The sequence below is a fragment of the Micromys minutus genome (assembly GCF_963924665.1).
Source record: "Micromys minutus genome assembly, chromosome: 13".
NCBI classification, from domain to species: Eukaryota; Metazoa; Chordata; class Mammalia; order Rodentia; family Muridae; genus Micromys; species Micromys minutus.
In genome coordinates this window covers 40,218,733-40,240,710 of record NC_137982.1, presented here as the reverse complement: position 1 = coordinate 40,240,710, position 21,978 = coordinate 40,218,733, and the positions used below count along the sequence as shown (strand labels likewise).

The window sequence follows — 21,978 nt, the reverse complement described above, 5'->3', positions numbered from 1 at the left end:
CTTTCAAATATACTTCCTAGTTTTTTATTTTTTAATCCTTTCTTACAGTCCAGTCTTCATCCCCCTCCCAGTCCCCTTGACTGCTCCTCATCTCACCCCCCCCCACCTGACTCGAAGAGGAAGTCCCCACCCATCCATCCCATCCCACCAGACCTTCCCACTTCCTGGGGCCTCAAGTCTTTCAAGGGTTAAGTGCATCTTCTCTCACTGAGGCAGACCAGGGAGTCCTCTCTTTTATGTATGTCAGCTTTATCCACAATTTAACCACAGGGGCCTCTGACTTCTGTCCATTGATTGGATGTTTGTATCTACATCAGACTCTTTCAGCTGCTTGATAGGCTGAGAGGGCAGACATGCTGGGCTCCTGACTTTAAGCACACCACAGCAACAGTAACAGTGTCAGGCCTCTTCTTAAACTGAATTCCAATTTGGGCCTGCCACTGACTGCCTTTCTCTCAGGCTGTTCTCCAGTTTTATCCCTGCAGTGTTTTTAGATGGGAACAATTCTGAGTCAGAGTTTTTGACTGTGAGATGCAACCCCATACCTCCACTTGATGCCCTGTCTTTCTATTGGAGGTGAACTCTACAAGTTCCCTCTCCCCACTATAAAGCACTTCATTAAAGTTTCCTCCATTTGAGTCCAGAAAGTCTTCAACCTCCCAGGTCTCTGGTGTGTTCTGGAGTGTCCCCCATCTCCTATCTCCCGAGGTTGCCTGTTTTTGTTCTTTACATTGACCTCAACTCTTCAGTTCAGTCCCCTCCAATATCTGATCATGTTTCCCCCTTTCCCTCCTTGTCTCCTCTCCTACCCAGGAACCTCCTTTCTTCTGCCCCTCTCCTGTTATTGCTTTCTTCTCTCTCTCAAGGGGGATTGAGGAGTCCTCACTTGGGGGCCCTTCAGCTTGGTAACATTCTTAAGTTCTATGGATTATATCCTCGATATTTCGTATTTTTTGGGCTAATATCCACGTTTTAGTGAGTACATACCATGCATGTTCTTTTGGGTCTGAGTTATCTCACTTAGGATAATATTCTTTTAGTTCCATCCATTTGCCTGCAAAACTCATGATGTCCTAGTTTTTTTGGTTTTTTTGTTTTTTGTTTTTTGTTTTGTTTTTTGTTTTTTACAAAGTGTCATTGCATGCAGATGCATAAATACGTAATTCTTACATTCTTTCATGAGTTAAATGTTTAAGTGTCTTAATGTGTGTTTTATAGATAGATAGATAGATGATAGATAGATAGATAGATAGATAGATAGATAGATAGGGAGTGAGAGAGAGAGGCAGGGGGAGGGAGGGAGGGAGAGAGACAGAGAGAAAGACAGAGAAAGAGAAGAGAGAGAGAGAGAGAGAGAGAGAGAGAGAGAGAGAGAGAGAGAGAGAATTCCAAATGTAATTACTATTCAGATACTCCCTTTCTTCAAAAATAGATTTTATTAAATTATCATGTGCCATGCATTAGGACTTAAAATAGAAACCAAGTACAGACCCTAAACCAACAAAGGTCTGAACAATACTGTGTAGCAAGTCGGGGTGTGGAGCTTCCTCCACATCATAGGCCTGTGTGTGAGTGTTACCTTCCTCTGGAGAAATGTTCTTACCATATGTTTGGTTTCCTTTCAGATTTTTATTGGAATTTACACAATAGAAATGATTTTGAAGATAATCGCTATGCATCCATACGGATATTTCCAAATATGCTGGAATATTTTTGACAGTATACTTGTGGTTTTTGGGTTAACAGAAACTTTACTAGCAAATATTGAAGGAATAACTGTTTTTATATTAGTCCCAGTAAGTAGAATTCAAAAGCAAATTTTCATATTATTGTAGTATCTCTCCCGTTCATGAACATAAAAGGATAATATTGAAACATTTTAAAATAGAAATATTAGGATCCTCTGTAAAATTCATTCAGTCCTGAGAATATGTAATGTTTTCAGTGAACATAAATGCAAGAGAATATTAATGATAAGAAAAACCAAAAATGTTATAAAGAAAAACAAAAGGTGGATATTTATGCCCACCAGATATTAAAATTCAAACCTGTCTCAATAAGAAAAATACGATAGTGATAGTGAATTAAAAAATAGGTTAAGAACATATATATAGAATTAGTGTACAAGATTTTAAAATGTGTGAGATGATTATTAATGTAATCACTTGTTTTTATCAATAATGTTGAAATTGGTACGACTTTAATGTGTATATAAGTATATATATATATATATATATATATATATATATATAATTCTGATAAAAAATTAATTGCTCATTATAATCAAGAACATTCCTTTGTTGATTTTTCCCCTATTTTACTTTTGTCTATTAGTTGAGATTCATAAAACTGGGAAAATATGGACCACCATTTAGGAATTTGATGCGCATCCTTGGTAGCACATTGGTAGCACTGAAAGACTTGGTGCTGTTGCTCGTCATATTCATTTACTTCTCTGCCGTGTTCGGCATGAAGCTGTTTGGTAGAAGTTACAAGGAATGTGTCTGCCACATAGATCAAGACTGTCAACGCCAGCGTTGGCACATGAGTGACTTCCTCCATGCCTACATGACTGTGTTCCGAATCCTCTGTGGAGAGTGGATAGAGACATTATGGGAGTGTATGGAAGTTGCAGGCCAGGCCTGGTGTATTCCTTTTTACATGATGGTCATTTTAGTTGGAAATTTATTGGTAAGTATTGATTGTCTTTATTTCTTCTTAACAACAACAAAGAATCCTGTTGTACATATTTGTGATTGATGGATTAGTGGAATCCAGTAATCTGTAGCTGCATTGTCCAAAGTAATGGGTAAATAGTGATTAATGATTGAAATGCAATTGGTCCAATTTGAGCCATGTAGTAACTGAAAAATATATGCTGAACTTAAGTCTTATTCCCAAAGAATGTGTTTTGTTAATAAATTTGTACTTATAAAATTATTTATAGCATATAGTTTATTGAAGTGCATTAATCTTTAATATTACATGTGTAATTCCCATACATCTCTTGGCTAGTACAAGGTGATACTATTGTTAATCAAAGTAGTTTTGGAATCACATGGAAATGGTTAGACCTGCTGTTTCTAATTCCATACAAGTATATGAAAGCATATTTCACCTTGTAACTCTATTCCCAAAAGATTTGTTTGTCCATTAAACCTTAAGAAGCACTTAAATGCAACAGTGGCTGTCAACACACCAGCACACTGGTGTTATCTGGGGAATTCGTAGTGGTGGAGTCATGCCCAGAATGCATGCCCACAGATACTGATGCTATTGATATGTGGTAGACTTATAATTAGACAAGGAATTTTTTTTTAATTTTCAATGATTATAAACCAGTAGGTATATGAGAGTTCTGCATTAGATAAAGAAGAAAGCTTTTACTTTTCAATTGCTTTACCATTGAACTACTGCTGAATGGACTGAGTAAAGAGCCTTCATTGCTTCTAAAATAATAATATGGCATAAAATTTTAAAATATTTTTCATAGAACAAAAAATGGGACTTGAAATTTTCTTCCTTGTTTTTCTTATATTTTCTTATAGATTTCTTAAATTTTGTTTCTTTATTATGTCATGAAAATCAATTGTTTTGCAAAAGACTTAGAAAGAAAAGCAATAATCCAAAAGGATTATACATGTGCAAGTGTTGCATACAAAGTTAAAAATAGTTCTCTGTAAATTAAACAGAAATTGATTATATTTCTCAGTGATAGTGAAGCCAAACACTATTGTTGGTTTAGAAAATTATCTCTATACAATGATTTTTAATTAGTTTTGCATTACATGACTCTATTCATTTACTATGAGACGATATTTCATGTAATGACTGTTTACATGGCACTGGAAGAATTAGACATTGAGTTTGGTAATATGGCCAACTCCCTGGAGCTTATCTTTTCATTGTATGGTCTGCCCATCTTGCTGGCACTGGGCTCAGCTGACAACAGACTTGCCATAGGCATTTGTTGATAGAGTGCTTATCTGTCAGTTGTACTGCTACCTGTTTATAAGTTAGTGTAAGTTCTCTCACTTTAAGGAAACCAGGCTCCATGAGAAAACAAGTTTTGGCATGACAATCTAGAATAGCTAAGTGAGTGTTGTAAACTTACAATTAGATGTTTGGTGGAGTAGTAATATTTCCTACAGCACTCACAGGTCTGTAAGTCCTCATGTTCAATCTTTAGCATCAAAAGAAGCATTAACTACAACTACATCAGCAAAACCAGCAACCCACCAAGTGACCAAATGGAAATGTGTTCACAAAATCTACTAGCAGTTGATAAAATTTTGTGTCTAAGACTAGGATTTTTAGAGGTCTGCTTTTATCATAATAAGCAAAACAAGCGAGATACATTAAATGTCATTTTTCTTTCTTTTTTTTTTTTTTTAAGATACTTTACCTCTTTGTGGCATTGGTGAGTTCATTCGCTTCATACGATGCTACAACAGAAGTGAGCAAAGAAACCAAAAACCTTCAACTTGCCATGGCAAGGGTAAAGACTGGAATAAACTGTGTGCTTCTTAAAATGTTGTGCATAAAGAGAACTGTTTCTACAGAAGCAACAGATCAAATATGTGATCCAAGTGTTAAAGAAAATATTTCCGGTCATACTCTTTCTGAACTGAGTGACACCCAAACGTTCCTCAGATATAAGGACCAGAGCAGTGGCACTGAGAAAACTCCAGTGACTGAGTCTGAGAGCCAGTCGCTGATGGCGAGTCCCAGTGTCTCCGAAACTGATATAGAAAATCTGGGTAACAAGGAGACTCAGAGCAAGACTGGGAATGGGGGCAGTAAAGAGGTAAGATGTCCTGTTATATTCTGTATTCATTGTAGATTTGTGGGTTTGTTCAAAAGAAGTAAGTCAATACTGAAGTTATAGAGTCAAATTGCACACCTGATCCTAACTCCACCTGCCCTAAGTACTGGATTTCAACAGTTTTAATCAAACAACTTAAATGCCCAGGCTTTTGTTTCCTCCTCCGAAAATGAAGATATATTTCTTTTGTAGGGAAGAAGTAAGAGAAATAGGACCGAATATGCCTAGACTAAAGGGATATTCAGAAGCTATCAGATGATTTCATTGTGAAATTCTGTAAATCAATATATAAAAAGTTTGTGGTGATGAAAATTATCTTTAAAGCACATAGATACCTTTATAAAGATCAATGTGTATGACAGGGAGATTCGAATTCTTTGTGCATTATCACCTTCAAGCTGTGAGGATAGCCTTAATGAGTGTGGCATGATTATTTCCTGATTGCTAAGAATCAAAGTTTAGTCCATTCACACACGTCTACCATATTTTAAAATATAATGGATTAAGACTAAAATAATAATAATAATAATAAAGTCAGTAGTTTGAATTGTGACTAATTGGTAAGTTTATAAATACCTGAATTAGAAAAACACATAGCAAACACATTTAAATGGCTAAAAATTGTTGTTTATTTAGCTTCTGAAATATTTAATGTTGTATTCTTTTCACTTAGAAATAACAATGCATTATCTAAAGGTACAGTTAGGAAAGGTAAGAGTCAGTGTTACAGCGAGCACTGTGTGATGTATCAGCTTCAAGCTATGAGTCTCATTGGTTATCATCTCAGATCAGTTGAAGGCTACAGAGAAGGACATATTATGTCTTTAACATGTCTCCATTGTGCCTGGCATTCCTTTCCTCAAAACTCTGCTGGCTAGGCATATGTGGTCTATTATGATGCCTCAAATGTATCTTCTGATACAAGTTCAGGGTCAGTAATTAGTAGTCCCTCAACTTCCCTCTTGAGCATATCAATATTCTTGGCTTTTTTTAATCTTAATGACAAGATGATGGGAATCTCTATTCCTCAAATATTCACACATATCTTTCTCCTCTGAAGTCTTGGCTTACATAGATCTCTAGATAAAACTGCTGTTTGGCATAGCAAATAAAACCGGGCTTTCATTGCAAAAGCTTGGTACTATTATTAGAAAGTCTAAAGCACACAATACAGAATTTTTAAAAAAAGGCAACCAACAGATTGGGAAAATATCTTTACCAATTCTACATCTAAGAGAGGGCTAGTATCCAATATATACAAAGAACTCAAGAAATTAGGATACAGAGAACCACATAATCATACAAAAAATAGGATACAAAACTAAACAAAGAATACTCAACTGAAGAATATTGAATGGTTGAGAAGCACCTAAAGAAATGCTCCACATCCCTAGTCATCAGGGAAATGCAAATCAAAACAACCCTGAGATTTCACCTTACATTAGTGAGAATGGCTAAGATCAAAACCTCAGATAGCAGCAGATGCTGGTGGGGATGTGGAGAAAGAGGAACACTCCTCCACCATTGGTGGGATTATAAACTGGAACCACTCTGGAAATCAGTCTGGCGGTTCCTCAGAAAATTGGACATAGTACTACCTGAAGACCCACCTTACCACTCTTGAACATATAACCAAAATAATCTCAAACATCTCATAAGGATACATGCACAGCCATGTTCATAGCAGCCTTATTTATAATCGCCAGAAGCTGGAAACAACTCAGATGTGCTTCAACAGAGGAATGGATACAGAAATTCTGGTACATATACACAATGGAGTACTACTCACCTATCAAAAACAACGACTTCATGAAATTCTTAGGCAAATGGATGGAACTTGAAGCTATCATCTTGAGTGAAGTAACCCAGTTACAAAAGAACACTCATAGTATGTACTCACTTATAAGTCGATACTAGCCTTAAAAGCTGGGAATACCCAAAAAATAATTCACAAAACTTATGAAGCTCAAAGAGACTGAAGGCTAGAAGCTATATGCCTCAGTCCTTCTTAGAAGGAAGAACAAAACGTTCATGTGAGGAAATAAAGATACATAAATAGGAGAAGGGATCAAAGAAAATATCATCCAGAGACTGCCTCATCTGGGGATACACCCCATATGTGCCTAATAAACCAAAGCACTATTTCTGATGCTAAGTAGTGCTTACTGGCAAGAACCTAACATAAATGCCTCTTCAGGGGCTCTTCCAGAGCCATACTGATACAGAGGAGGATACTTGCAGCTAACCACAGACTGAAAATGAGGACCCAAATGAAGGAGCTGGAGAAAGGACTGAAAGAGCTGAAAGGGTCTGCAACCCCAAGGGAAGAACAGAATTATCAAGTATTCAAACCTATCACAGCTCCAAGGGACTAAAACACCAACCAATGAGTTTGCATAAAGAGACCTATGGTACATACACAGCAGAAGATAGCATTCTCTGACACCAATGGGAGGAGAAGCCTTTGGTCCAACAAAGGCTTATTTTCCCAGTGTAGCAGAAGGCCATGATGTTGAGATGGAAAGGTTGGTTGGGAGAGGGAGCACCTTCATGGAGGCAATGTGAGGAGGAGGGAGATGGGATTGTGGAAAAGGGATAACATTTGAAATGTAAATGCAAAAAATTTCCAGTAAAAAAAAAAAGGAAATAATATGAAATAAAACAGCAATGTAAAATAACTATAAATATTGGATTTCAGAATCTATCATTAATATTGTGTGCATATTTAAGTCTTTATTTGGTTAAATAACTTATCAAAGATATATTCTATTATACAAGTGCTATATATTTAATTGAGCAATTTGTCAGAACTAAAGAAAAGTAAGCTTTCCACTGTAATGATTGGGCATGAGATCACAAGGAATGATCAATTATTGATAAGTTGTTTTTTCAAACTCTACATGAATAATCCTGACCAGTAATGAAATTCTTCCTGATACATAATAGTTAAAGCAACAAATGTTCAAAACAAAGGGAGAATACTAAAAGCAGTAAGGGACAAAGGACAGGGACCATATAAAGGCAGGCTGATCAGAATTACACCAGACTTTTCAACAGAGACTTTGAAAACTAGAAGATCGTGGACTACCATCATACAGACCCTAAAAGAACTCAAATGCCAGCCCAGGATACTATATTCAGCAAAATTCTCAATTGCCATAGATAGAGAAACCAAGATAGTCTAGGACAAAAGCAAATTTACACAATATCTGTCCACAAATCCAGCCCTACAAAGAATAATAGATGGAAAATGCCACCACAAAGAGAGAAACTTCACCCTAGAAAAAAAATTAATCCTCTTGCAACAAACCCCAAAGGAAAAAAGCACACAAATATAATTCTACTTCTCACTACAAAAATAGCAGAAAACAACAATCACTATTTCTTAATATCTCTTAACACCAATGGTTCAATTCCTCGATTAAAAGGCATAGATTATCAGACTGGATACATAAACAGGATCCAGCATTTTCTGCATATGAGAAACTCATCTCAGCAACAAAGATAGGCACTACCTCAGAGTAAAAGGTTGGGAAAAAAACTTTCCAAGCAAATGGTATCAAGAAACAAGCTGGAGTAGCCATCCTAATATCAAATAAAATAGATTTTTCAACAAAAAGTCATCAAAAAAGATAAGGAAGGAAACTTTTTACTCATTAAAGGAAAAAATCTATCAAGATGAACTATCAATCCTGAACATTTATGCTCTAAATACAAGGGCACCCATGTTCATAAAAGAAACTCTACTAGAGTTCAAAGCGAATATTGCACCACACAATAATAGTGGGAGACTTCAACACCCTACTCTCATAAACAGACAGATCATGGAAGCAGAAACTTAACAGAGACTCACTGAAACTAACATAAGTTATGAACCAAATGGGTTTAACAGACATTTCATTTTAAGACAAAGGAATATACCTTTTCCTCAGCACCTTCTGCGAAACTGACAATATAATGGGACACAAAACAGGCCTCAATAGATACAGGAACATCAAAACAATCCCATGCATCCTATCATATCACTAAGGACTAAAGCTGGTCTTTAATGAAAACAAAAGAAGCCCACATACACATGGAAGCTAAACAATGCTCTACTCAATGATAACTTGGTCAAGGAAGAAATAAAGAAATCAAAGACCTTTTATCATGTGATGAAAATGAAAGTACAGCATACCCAAAGTTATGGGACACAATGAAAGCAGTACTAAGAGAAAAACTTGTAGCTCTTAGTGTCTCCAAAAAAAAAAAAAAAAAACTGGAGAAAGCATACACTTGAAAGCAAACATGGAAGCTCTAGAACAAAAAGAAGCAGATACACCCAAGAGGAGAAGATGGCAGAAAATAATGAAACTTAGACCTGACATCAATGGGAGGAGAAACCTCTGGTCCAGCGAAGGCTCCTTTTCGAAGTGTAGGGAGCGCCATTGTGCAGGTGGCTGGGAGAAGGGAGCACCTTCATGGAGGCAATTGGAGGTGGTGGGGGGGTCAGATTGAGGGAAGGGGATAACATCGAATGTGTAAATACAGAGAATATTTAACACAAACATAATATTTTTACGTACTCCTATGTGTGAATTGTCTAAATTAGAAAATATCTTTTGGTGCTATTGACTTATAGGACCCTGGCGTACTTAAATGAGAGCATGTTTATGTCCATCTCAAAGCAAAGTAAACTGAAACTTTTACCATATGCACAAAGCAATCAACACCTAGACTGGGTAGTCTTGAGCCTCAGTCATGGCTGTGTGGGGATGAAGAACCTCTCTGTCTCCAGGATCTTCATATCTGGCTTTATCCACTTGCCACATTCTGTCTAGAGATATCTTTTCTTTGTGTGTTTCTCCTTTCCCATCAAAACTTCATGTGCAAAGTTGACAAATACAAAACTATCTGAATTGAAATAAGCAGTGATCAGGAAATTTATTGTCTACTTGGTAATAGAAAGAATTATTGTGCTGTATCTGTCTATTTAGAAAAACACATATATGTCCTGTGTGAATTGCCTTACACTTTTAAACCCAGTTATTTTATAAACAATAAGTGCTTTATATCTAAACTTTAATCTTATCCAAAGTTATATTTCAAAGCAACTTCAAAAGCAAATCTTTGCAGGGTGAATTTCATTTCATGTCAGCCTCAACTACCTTGATGTCTTTTAACTTTGGAAAATATATATTTATATCATATTTACTTCTGAAAAATGAAACAAACCTACAATAATCAAGTTGACCTTTGGCTGTAACATTTTTGTTGGGGCTATACATCTTTTTCTAGAAAATGAAGCAGTCTAGTTCATCGGAGTGCAGCACTGTTGACATCGCCATTTCTGAAGAGGAAGACATTGTCTATGAGCATGCAAAGTCAAAGCTTCATAAAAATGGCAAGTACTCACTCCATTAGTAACTTCATTCCAAATAGGTTATTTTTCTGAATCCCAATAACAGCGTGGTCTTTACTTTGAAATGTAATGGTGAAAAAAGTTGCACACGTATTGAAATGTGTACACATCAACACACCTATAATTTAATAGATAAAATAAGTATCAAGAAAAAAATCATCTTTGGGAAAAGAGAAAGGGTCTGTATGATGCATTGTAATGTGGGAGTTAAAATCTGTGACATCAACAGCTCATTTCATCTGTCTGTCTGTCTGTCTATTATCAGGCCCTGCACCACCTTCTCATCTAAAGAGCAATAAATTTTAGAAGCCTGTAGTGAGTGTTATTGACATCGTTGTTAAAGAAAGGAACTCTTCAAATTTATGACTGATGAAATAATATTGGTAGTTTACTCAAATGCACTCTTTGTGGTATAATATTAAGAGTATATCTAAAGTTTGTATGTAATTGCCTACTGGTATCTAATGTAACTGCATACATTGTACCAGGACAAGGAATTGTATCTAAATTGGAACTAGACTATATAAATGGCAAGTAAAATAATTTTGACTTCATGAATTGAGTCAATTTAATTTTCTACATACTTAAGACAAAAATAAAGCATAATTATATATTTATATATTTGCATAAATATTAGTATATATAAAATATAACTTCAGGAATATCTTTGGCATACCAGGTATATACTGTATACATTTTTTCCTTACAACTTTATTTAAAAAAGAGAGATACATGTGCAGATTTTTAAAAGCATTTTGGCATAAAACTATACGAATTTATTTTTGTCAGTACTTAACTCCTTTAGAGGTTTGATAGCATGCATTGAAATCCCACTAGTTACCATAAGCATAAAGTACATGTAGAACAGAATGTACCATGGAAACAGTCAGAGTTTTTTTGTGTGTGTGTATAGATTAAACATAATGATCTTTGAATATCAAAAATTGCCACAAGGCTTAATTCCTAGCTCTTTGATTATTAATGATTTAAAGTCTAGATGTACCACACTCTAAAAGGGTGCTATACACTTTTGTTTCCTTAAGAAAGACTGAGACTTTCACTTTTTGGTCTTTGTTTTTCTTGAGCTTCATATTGACTGTGAGTTGTTTCTGGGGTGTTTAGAGCTTTCTGGGGTTAGTATCCAATTATCAGTGACTGCATATTATGTCTGTTCTTTTGTAACTGGGTTACCTCACTCAGGATGATATTCTCTACATGAATCCATTTTCCTAGAAATTTCATAAAGTCATTATTTCTAATTGCTGAATAGTACTCCATTGTGTAAATATAGCACACTTGTATCTCTTCATCTACTGAATGACATCTGGATTCTTTCCAGCTTCTGGCTATTATAAATATGGCTGCTATGAACATTGTGGTGCATGTGTCCTTATTGTATGTTGGAGCATCTCGGGAGTATATGCCCAGAAGTAGAATAACTGAGTACTTCTTAGTGATTTTAATTCAAATTTGTTTACTAGCAAGATTAATAAATTAACTACAGATTTAGAGTTTTAAAGTCATTTCACTCATTAAATTACTAACTGCCAAAATAAGAATATTTTGGGCTCAAAATATGGCTCAGAGTAGATATGATATGGATAGAGTGCTTGCTATACAATCCAGAAAGAGCAGAATTTGGATCCCAAGCATCCACATAAAAGCCAAGTCTGGCAGCCAAGTTTATAATCCCTGTGTTGGTGAAGCAGACACAGATGGATCCAAGGACCTGAGGGCCAGCTAGTCTAGTGGAAATGGTGAGTTCCAAGTACAGTGAGAGACCTGTATCAAAATATAGATATAGAAAAAAAATCAAGAAAAACATCCCCACATCAGCAACTTCTCAAGAATCCAAATGGACAGACACACCACCACACATTTACACACACACACACACACACACACACACACACACACACACACACACACAAAGACAAATATTTCAGCAACTTAAATTCAAATGAATCAACTAAGACAAAGGCAAGAATATATTCCATTTTTAGTAAAGAAGCACATTTTTGTACTTAAAGCTTACTCAAATTATTTTTTAACTTTATCCAACACCCACATCCATTTGTTTCAGCCACCCCAATAATCATTCACTCACTGAGATACAACTTTGTTTGTGCTAACTCTCTCTGGCAAGAAGGCAGCCTTCTTATAGCTACATGACGGTAGCATTGGCTGGCTGGTTTCCTTCACATTCCTTCTTTGCCCTCTCTGGGAGAAGGATATTCTGTTCTATTTACCTTGAGCATCTCATTTCTTGCTCTTGCAAACACAGGGCTTCAGTTCTTCTCATTTCCTCTCGAATCACCGGACACTAAGTGGTGGTAACAAAGACAAATGTGTATGGGTCACAGAGCATGGGTATCAGAATCAGTTAATAAGTCATCAGTAAAGCATAAAAGAATGAGACGTTTATCCCTTGTGAGTTTCCTAGATAGTCGCCTCTAACAGTTCCATTCTTGGCAGGTTATGAACGCAAATCTTCAACTGGTCAAGTCAGTAGAGAATCTAGGAATGGAAAGATTTGGAAGAACATAAGGAAAACTTGCTGCAAGATAGTAGAGAACACCTGGTTTGAGTGTTTCATTGGCCTGGTCACGTTGCTCTGCACCGGCACTCTGGTGAGCTCTCAGCCTCAGGAAATGTCACAGTCCCCTTCTTTAGCAATCCTCTAGCTACTTGATAAAAACTATTGTTTGTACGTCTAGAACATTGATAAAGTTATATTGTTTTAAATGTGTCCTGTTTGTTTTCCAAAAATACCTTACTTATTGAACAAGTTTCTATGGTCCTCAAGTGGGAACAGACTTTGTGGATTTTACAAGAATACTCTAGAGTCCAAAAAATACCCCAGAAAATCCACCTTGAGTAGAAAAGTGGTTGTCTATTGTACCTGTTTTTCTGATGGCAGCTATGACATTTCCCTGTAAAAGTGAAAACTGAGGGTGTTTCTGTTTAACTATATTGTTTGCTAGCGAGATTTACACACATTTACAATTTGTGGAACTGACATCTGATCAGTGTTGAGTTTTGGATGACAACTGTAGAATAAATGAACTACTCCATGTGTACTTTAAAAGTAGGTGCCATGATATATTGGGGTACAGCTTGTGCAATTATTTAATTTGTTGATTCTTTTGGCTTTATCTGTTATATGTCTACTGATGAAATAGGGTTGATTTTTATTTGTGGCCTTTCCAAACTACATGCCTGGCCTCACTGATCTTAGAAGCTAAGCAAAAGTAAAGTTAGTACTTAGATGACAAACACTGTGTTAGGGTACTAAGTATAAAAATCAATGTGTAAAATCACTGTGCTACAATTCATTGTTTTCTAAATATCTTAGTTTCATTTTTTTCAAAGTATGTTCACATACAACCTGCTGTGACCTGCACATAGGAATTCGTGAAAGTCATTAGCTTTTCATTTAGATTTTTTTATGTGTCATCAGATTTGAAATTGAATTTAATTTCATATAATCAGAATTCCTAGAATATTTTGTACATTACCATGTAAATCTTTAATTACAGGCTCTTGAAGACATATATATTGATCAGAGAAAAACCATTAAAATCTTACTGGAATACGCGGACATGATATTTGCTTACATCTTCATTCTGGAGATGCTTCTCAAGTGGGTGGCTTATGGCTTTAAAGCCTTTTTCTCTAACAACTGGTACAAGCTGGACTTCATGGTCGTTATCGTATGTATTCTTTCCCACTTTTCACTATCTTTTAAAAAAATTATTTTTAATCTTTTTTTACAGTCCAGACTTTATTCCCCCACCCACCCTCTGACTTTTCCACATCCCATACTTCCCACATCCCAACCCCAATCTCTGAGAGATTATCCTCACCCACCCCACCCCACTAGACCTTCCAATTCCCAGGGACCGCAAATCTTCTCTGAAGGAGTCCAGACTCAGCAGTCCTCTGTTGTATATGTGTTGGGGGCCTCATAGCAGCTGGAGTATGCTGCCTGGTTGGTGGCTTAGTGTCTGAGAGATCCTGGGGATCCAGGTTAACTGGGACTGCTGGTCTTCCGATAGGGTTGTCCTCAGGTTCGTCCAGCTTTTCTCTGGTTCACCATGGGGATATTGTTTGTATTTTAAGTTATACTCTCCTCTGTTTATTCTCGACCTTTGACCTTATCCCCCCTCCCCACCATACAACATCTACACCAAGAATTCTTTAGCTACATGTCCACAACTGTAATGTTTAACGTCTATTCATACTCTGTCACTGCACAACTTAACACATCCATTATTACAATTCTAGATTATTACAATAATTCACACAGGCAATTACTGATAGTATGCCAGTTTATTGAACAAGATTGTGAAAAGTCACTAAAATCTTTAAATTCTATTGATTTGACATTTAAATAATATATACACAATTTGAATATTTATTGTCATCTGAACCATCCACACAGTGTCAGGGCTTCTCTAGTGGATCATTGTGTAAACTTTTTGCTAACATTCCAGCTTTGGCAGAGGTGGAGTTTCTGTTATTTTACTGCACGGAAAACAAGGTGAAAAAGTCAAAAGTGGAATCAGTTAATGCACTTACTTCTCTTAGTGGAACCGTATAACAGTCTTTGCTCCTCAGAGCAAAAGCCCACTCTTTATAAATAAAAGTCTCTCTTGACTGGGTAGTGGTGGTAAAGCCTTTAGCCCCAGTTCTAAGGTGGAGGCAGATGGGTCTCTGCTATTTTGAATTCAGCCTGATGTGATGAGATCACCCATTGCTCCACTTCCCAGCCACCCCATTCTCTACCCCTGCCATCTCAGTAGATGACCTGACAGCACTGGTTTTTGAAGTGCTTCAAATTAGTCCATATGACTTCCATCTTATTGCCTTGATACTCATTCCTCCATCTGGGATTTTGCAAGTGTTTATGCTGTAGCTGAAATGAAACCTTTGACATTCTATCATCCTGAGCTTTCTGATAAAACCTACAACCACCCCAGTATTTTCATGTCATCTCCCTTTGCTTCCATACTGCCTGTGAATATTAATTAATCTATTCAGTTGTGATGAATAATTTGTCTTCCCGTGCTTAAAGGTAAGTTTTATTAGGACAGAAATTTCTGAGTGTTATTTATCGCCCTTTATTCACTGTGCCTTCTAGACATATCATAGAGCTGATAGTGTTTGCCCAAGGAATAGCTGATTGTCTGTTATGAGAAACTACAGAGGCTTTTATGCACAGAATTAGTGACTTGTAATAGGTGACCACTGTCTCATAACTCAGTTTTCATCATGAGCCTTCTACGCTATGGAGAAGCAAATAGCATTGAGCCTCTACTGAATGCTATTTTAATCTCCATCCCTGTATATTTTTGTGGGCAGCCCTGTGATTCTAAGGGTGCCTCAACACCATTTTTATAGCCCAGAGATAAGAACAAATTCGTGTTTCTCTGTGCTGACTTGAAAATACAGGAATCATAGAGACACAGTATAAGTTTCATCATAGCAGTATCAATATTGTTCAGTTCTAAGTAACATATAATAAGCACTGACAATTTTATGAATATAAACTTACTTTAAAAGTCACTTCAGCACATAGCCATATATTTTATAATCTATACATTTGTTTAATTCAATTAGTATCTTTCTATATACATAGCTTCTGGATTTTTTTATTATATGTTATCTTAACCCTAATTATGCACTTGTGAATATGTAAGTATAGTCTGTGTGTTTCAATGAGTATATTTTCACTGATGTATTATAAATTATCTTACTGAAAATTAAAAACAATATAAACATTAATCTTGTTTATAAAGAATATTTATAAATATTTATGTAAGAATATTATTTATTTGGGGAAATGTTTTCTGTTTTACCTTTTATAAAATAATTTTAACAAAAATTATTTTCTTGACTGTTTGTATTTTTAAGGCACATTTAGGTGTTTAAAAGGTTGGGTGTTAGCTTTAGATAGTGTACTGTTTATTATAAGCACAGAGGTTATGACTGTATTAATTCTTTTTAACATGTGTGCAGGTGTTTTGCCTTAGCTTAATAGGCAAAACTCGAGAAGATCTGAACCCTCTTACTTCCATAAAATTCCTTCGAGCACTCCGAGTTCTGTCTCAGTTTGAAAGAATGAAGGTAAGACAGACTTAAAACTCAGCTGGAAGTTTTCCTGTAGGACCACTAGATTTCCATGAATTGACAAGCTTTATTGTTGCTATTAACGGTTATTTTTAAACAAACCAATAGCATATCTCCCAGTGCAAACAAATAGAGAAGCTTTGTTGGCAACACAATTACTGATTTTAGGAATCTGTTGCCCAAAAGTCCTGAAAACTAACAAAGAAAGTAAAGACAAGTAAAAATTGAGAGATTAAGAACAGTTTCAGAAACAATATCTTTCTAACCCTCATATATATTCAATATTTGTATCATTTGTTTAATAAAATACTATTCTTTTTTATATATGATATACAATATAAATGTATATATTTTACACACACACACACACGGGGACTATCAGGAAAACAAGTTTATTAGCTATTTTAGTATTTCAGTTAATTGTAAATTAATTTCATAAACACATTTCAATCATATTCACCCGTCCAGGGCTCCTCAGTGAGGAATAGGGTCTCAGGAACTACTTTCTCCTCCCTGCATTAGAGTTGACTTGTTTAATCGTGTGGGTAACCATGGCTGATGTCGGTTCATGAGTGCAGGGATCTGTCTAAAATACACTCTTTCACCCTGGTCATTTTGAACCTGTGTCTCTGACAACTTTTTTGCCTCTTATTCTGCCATGGTCAGAGTCTCAGAGAGGAAGAATAATTTAAATGTTCCATCTGTGGCTGAGCACTTATTGATGCTCTTCATATTAACTGTTTTTCTTTTTTTCTGCATTAACCGTCATCCAGTGAACAAAGGAACATCTGTTATGCCTAACATCTACCTCTGATTTGCCATCCTGCTCCCAGTGTGCTAGAAAACAAGTCCTTATAACCACAGACAATCTCACTATGAGTGTTCCAGACATTTTTATCTCAGTGTTCATCTTCCATGACCATGCTTAATTCTGTTAAAAAAAAAAAATCTTTCAAAGCTCTTGATTTCTACACCAGGGAATCTTTCTTATTCTTTCCCTATCTGAACATTTCTCTTCCACAGGACATTCCATCATTTCCCTCTTGGTTCCTTCAAAAAGGCATTCTCCACACACCCATCCCAAGCCCTCTTCTCTACACACATGTCCTGGGTTCTTTATTACACACACACACACACACACACACACACACACACACACACACACACACACACACCTGTCCTGGGTTGTCTTCCCCATATACCTGTCCTGGGTTCTCTCCTACACACACCTGTCCTGGGTTCTCTTCCCCACACACCTGTTCTGGGTTCTCTCCTCCACACACCTGTCCTGGGTTCTCTCCTCCACATACCTGTCCTGAGTTCTCTTCCCCACACACCTGTCCTGGGTTCTCTCCTCCTCACACCTGTCCCAGGTCCTTTACTCCAGACACATTTCTTAGGCTCTCTTCTTTTAATCTCAACACCCTCAGCTTCAGTAATTTTCTATTTAAATGATATTTCTGAAATTTAAGTCTATGACTAAAACCCATTCTTTAAACTACTGTTTTCTATATCATTCCTTTTTTGAGAGAGTGATGTTCTTACTTTATTCTGTTTTTCATAGGATATTCTCTGTATTTACAAATGTTATCACATTTACTCCTCTCCCACCCCCCTCCCCCCTCTCCCCTCCCCCTCCACTTGCTTTCTTGAAGGTGCTCTCTCTCCCAAGCACCTTCTCCACCTCAGTGTCTTGGCATTCCCCTACACTGGGAAAACGAGCCTTTCCTGGACCAAAGGCCTCTCCTCCCATTGATGCCAGAAAATGCTATTCTCTGCTGCATATGCACCTGGAGCCATACTTCTTTCCATGTGTGTTCATTGGTTGGTGTTTTAGTCCCTGGGAGTTCTGGAGGTTTTGGTTAGTTTATAATATTGTTCTTCCCAGGAGGTTGCAAACTCCTTCAACTCCTTTAGTCCTTTCTCTAGATCTTTCATTGGGGTCCCTGTGTTCAGACCAATGGTTAGCTGTAAGCATTCTCAACTCTACCTGTATGACACTGGCAGAGCCTGTAATGAGGCATCCACATCTTGGTCCTGTCAGTAAGCACTTCTTGGCATCAGCAATAATGCTTTGGTTGGGTGGCTTCAAATGGGGTGGATTGCCAGGTGAGGCTGTCTCTGGATGTTTCTCCTTCTAATCACAGAGGACTATCAAGGCTGTATGCATTCTTGATGCCAGCGAATGAAAAATTAATTTCTCTTGCATACTGGACTTTTCTATAAATAAATTTACTTAAAGTTACCTTTCACTCCCAGTTAATTCTTACTTGTGTGTTCTCCCCACTTGAACCCTTAAGGCTTCTCTGAAAATTATGAAGATAATCAATGGGTTCAACTATATAAATGCCAAAATATCTACAATGTCAATAAATGTTCTGTGGCTTCATTTTAGAGTTATAGTGAAGTGGTTGTAAAAACACCTTAAGTGAAAACATTAATACAAGATCATAAATCCATGGCATATAAACAAAGAAGTATGGAAAAGATAGTGGTTAAAAGATCAAAAAATGTTTAGACTGATGAAGTAACAGAATTGATGGTGGTTCAGGTTGGAAAATAAATAAGAATATAAATTCCTAGAGAGAATAAAATAGACAGCAATGGTTTGAAGGGATTCTGTTGAGTATAGCAAACAGTTCAATTTTGATGCAAAAGTTTCAGTGCAGTAATAAGCACAAAGTTCCCATTAAAATGTGGAAGGGCACGTGATGAGGAAAGGAAGACAGTGACTGTAGACTGTGGCTGGTGCTCATATCCTTTAGGGTGTGGATTCATTACTCCGACCTCTCTCCCCACCTCACTCACTAGTAGCATAATTCAGCAAGCAGGGCAGAATCCAAGTTAGGGATACTATGTTTCCTGTGCCCATCTATGGCTTTGACTTCATTACTGCATCAGTCGCTGATTCAGATTTCCTGTGACTTTCCTTTATTGTCTCCTTTGGAAATCCATCCTTCCAAAGTTCATAACCTTCAGGTCACCTCTCATCCTGTTCTCTGTCACTTTTATATATAACCCAATTCTATTCATAATCTAATTCATGCAGAGTTTCAGTTATCTAAGCCATTCTTTGAGAGTACAGAATTAACTGAAATAAAGACTTGGTATAATATTTGAACTAACCTTTCTGTTACCCGTTAATGATGTGTCAAATTTTGTAAGGAATTTTAACTTATAGTACAATTTTTATTAAAAGTGAAAGGATGTTAAGTTAGTTCAAATATTGGGATATTAAGTACTCAATCTTTAGATATGCCTGTTATATGACTCAATGTGTTACTATATGAATTAGTACTTTTAATCTGATTATAAATTAAAATGCTTTTCTTTTTTTTCTCAAATGCTCATTTTCTTATACTCCAGGTGGTTCTGAGAGCTTTGATGAAAACATCTTTACCCACTGTGAGCGTGTTTCTTGTCTCCCTAATGATCTGGCTGCTTTTCAGTGTTATCGGGGTACACTTATTTGCTGGCAAGTTCTATGAATGCATTGACCCAACAAGGGGGGAAAGATTCTCTGTGTTTGAAGTTATGAATAAGAGTCAATGTGAAAACCTAGTATTTAATGAATCAATGCCATGGGAGAATGCGAAACTGAACTTTGATAATGTCGGAAATGGATTTCTTTCTTTGTTCCAAGTGGTGAGTGCAGTTTTTCACCTATTTAAAATCAAATTTATGTTTAAGCTAGAGTCCAAACTTGCATCTGGAACAGAATATGGATAATAAACAGATCTGGTTATAAAACAGCGGGACAATTTTATTAAGTGATAGATCACAATTCTGAGATGTATGCTATTCTAGGCTTCTTTGAGATCCAGTAAGGCAGGGTGTCTTGCGGGAGAAGCAAGTAGGGTAACAGCACAGACAAAGGAGAGGAAATGCCTCGACTTGACAATCTCCACCATTGCTCTTTGGTAACAGGCTCACAGTCCTTCAGTCTGGTTATGTGGCCATTATCTCTACACCATGTAAAATGCTGGGTGACAGCCATGCGCTAGTCTGGTATCCAGCAGATAGGCAGGGTCCACCATTCAAATCATGTGAATAAGACAACAAATGTAACCTTGATGCTTGTTAACATGTAGTTCAGATTTTAGTATCAGTTTCCTTTGTCTCTCTCATTCTATTGAAAGTATATTATCTATCTTATGAATTTTAAATGAATTAGGTAAAAATAGCACTCTGACATTAATGGGTTAAATATCTCAGTTGCACAGTATATTGAAGTGTGGGAAACCCCACAATCCAGGCTTTTAGAGTACTAAACTAAAATGACTTAAGGTTTGTGTTTTTATATATAGTAAATTTTTCTATAAGATTTCCATATCTTTTCCTTTTCACAGGCAACATTCAATGGGTGGATCAGTATTATGAATTCAGCAATCGATTCTGTTGGTGTAAGTATCTGACATTCCCAATGTATTGTCAAAGGGATAATTAAAGCTCAGGTCATAATGGTAATTTCAGTAGATTAATTCACTTATTCTCTCCCGCATATGGTATTTAATGGGCACTGAATTTTTTTTCTAGTAACATATGTGAAAATTGAGCCCTGATTATCCCTCTTGAAGCATTGTCATCTTTTGAAAACCGAACTAAACAAAATAAGCATAATAAAGTTCCAAATGAACACAGCCATGATAGCCTTACACCAAGAAACCAGGAAAGCATTGGCTTTATTTATCAGGGTTTTCTTGTCCTCATTTGTGTTATAAGTCTCACGTTTACACATTAGTATCCATATTTTACTATTTTTTTTCACATTTCATTGTAGGTAAACATGCAACCTAGTTTTGAGCACAACCTCTATATGTATACTTACTTCATCATCTTTGTTATGTTTGGATTATTTCTCCCTCTGTGTATGCTGATTGGTGTTATTATTAGTAATTTCAACAAGCAGAAAAATAAGGTAAGTATAAATATTCTTTCTACATGCTTAAAGATCAGACTTTGCAAAGTATTTCTAGGATTGTCTTCTTGGGTTAATGTCGTATTTTCATGGCACAGATGTAATAGAACAATAATTAGTGTTCTTGTACATTATCCATATGACAGAAATGCCCACCTTATTGTACCCGCCATATTCAAAGCACATTCAGAGAAGAGGCAAAATTAAAAAGTCCCTGCATTTATATGTGTCTGTTTGTAATTGATAGTGTAATGAGAACCAAATAACAAAATGTTTCTATGTCCATACAAGTATGTATATGTTCAGAAAAAGTATTACTTATTAATAAGGCCTCACTATTCTTTGGAGTAGAAACATCATAAATTCAAGGCAATGTTAAAGTGTAATTACAGTAAGTTTTTGCAATTAGGCAGGGGACATAAACGTTATGTACTTTCAGAATTATTTTTTAAAAATATTTTTATTACATTTGTAAAATTTGGCCATATTTTGAGCTTATAAAAACTATTTAATTCTAATTTTAATGACTTCTACTTGGTAACAGACACAAATCATATCTATTAAATTAAATTTGTCATGGCCGGTTTCTCATGTCTTCCACTCTATGTCCTTGTCTCACTAACGAAAAGGAAAACAAGTAATAACGATGGTTATTATCATATATTCCTCATGTTTTATATGGATTTTACAGAGAAAAGTTGA

At 36.1% G+C, this 21,978-nt stretch overlaps 1 protein-coding gene across 1 annotated transcript in view; it reads left to right on the top strand.

Moving 5' to 3' along the window:
• SCN7A (sodium voltage-gated channel alpha subunit 7) overlaps window positions 1–21,978 on the top strand; it is a gene marked incomplete at both ends in the record, with an annotated part of 61,526 nt that overhangs the window by 34,211 nt on the left and 5,337 nt on the right. Inside the window, 10 exons of the mRNA XM_080927292.1 lie at window positions 1,626–1,796; window positions 2,335–2,691; window positions 4,397–4,807; window positions 10,103–10,208; window positions 12,702–12,856; window positions 13,766–13,939; window positions 16,248–16,355; window positions 19,725–20,003; window positions 20,708–20,761; window positions 21,139–21,276. Coding sequence (XP_080783418.1) covers window positions 1,626–1,796; window positions 2,335–2,691; window positions 4,397–4,807; window positions 10,103–10,208; window positions 12,702–12,856; window positions 13,766–13,939; window positions 16,248–16,355; window positions 19,725–20,003; window positions 20,708–20,761; window positions 21,139–21,276 — 1,953 coding nt within the window. The remainder of the gene's footprint in view (window positions 1–1,625; window positions 1,797–2,334; window positions 2,692–4,396; window positions 4,808–10,102; window positions 10,209–12,701; window positions 12,857–13,765; window positions 13,940–16,247; window positions 16,356–19,724; window positions 20,004–20,707; window positions 20,762–21,138; window positions 21,277–21,978) is intronic.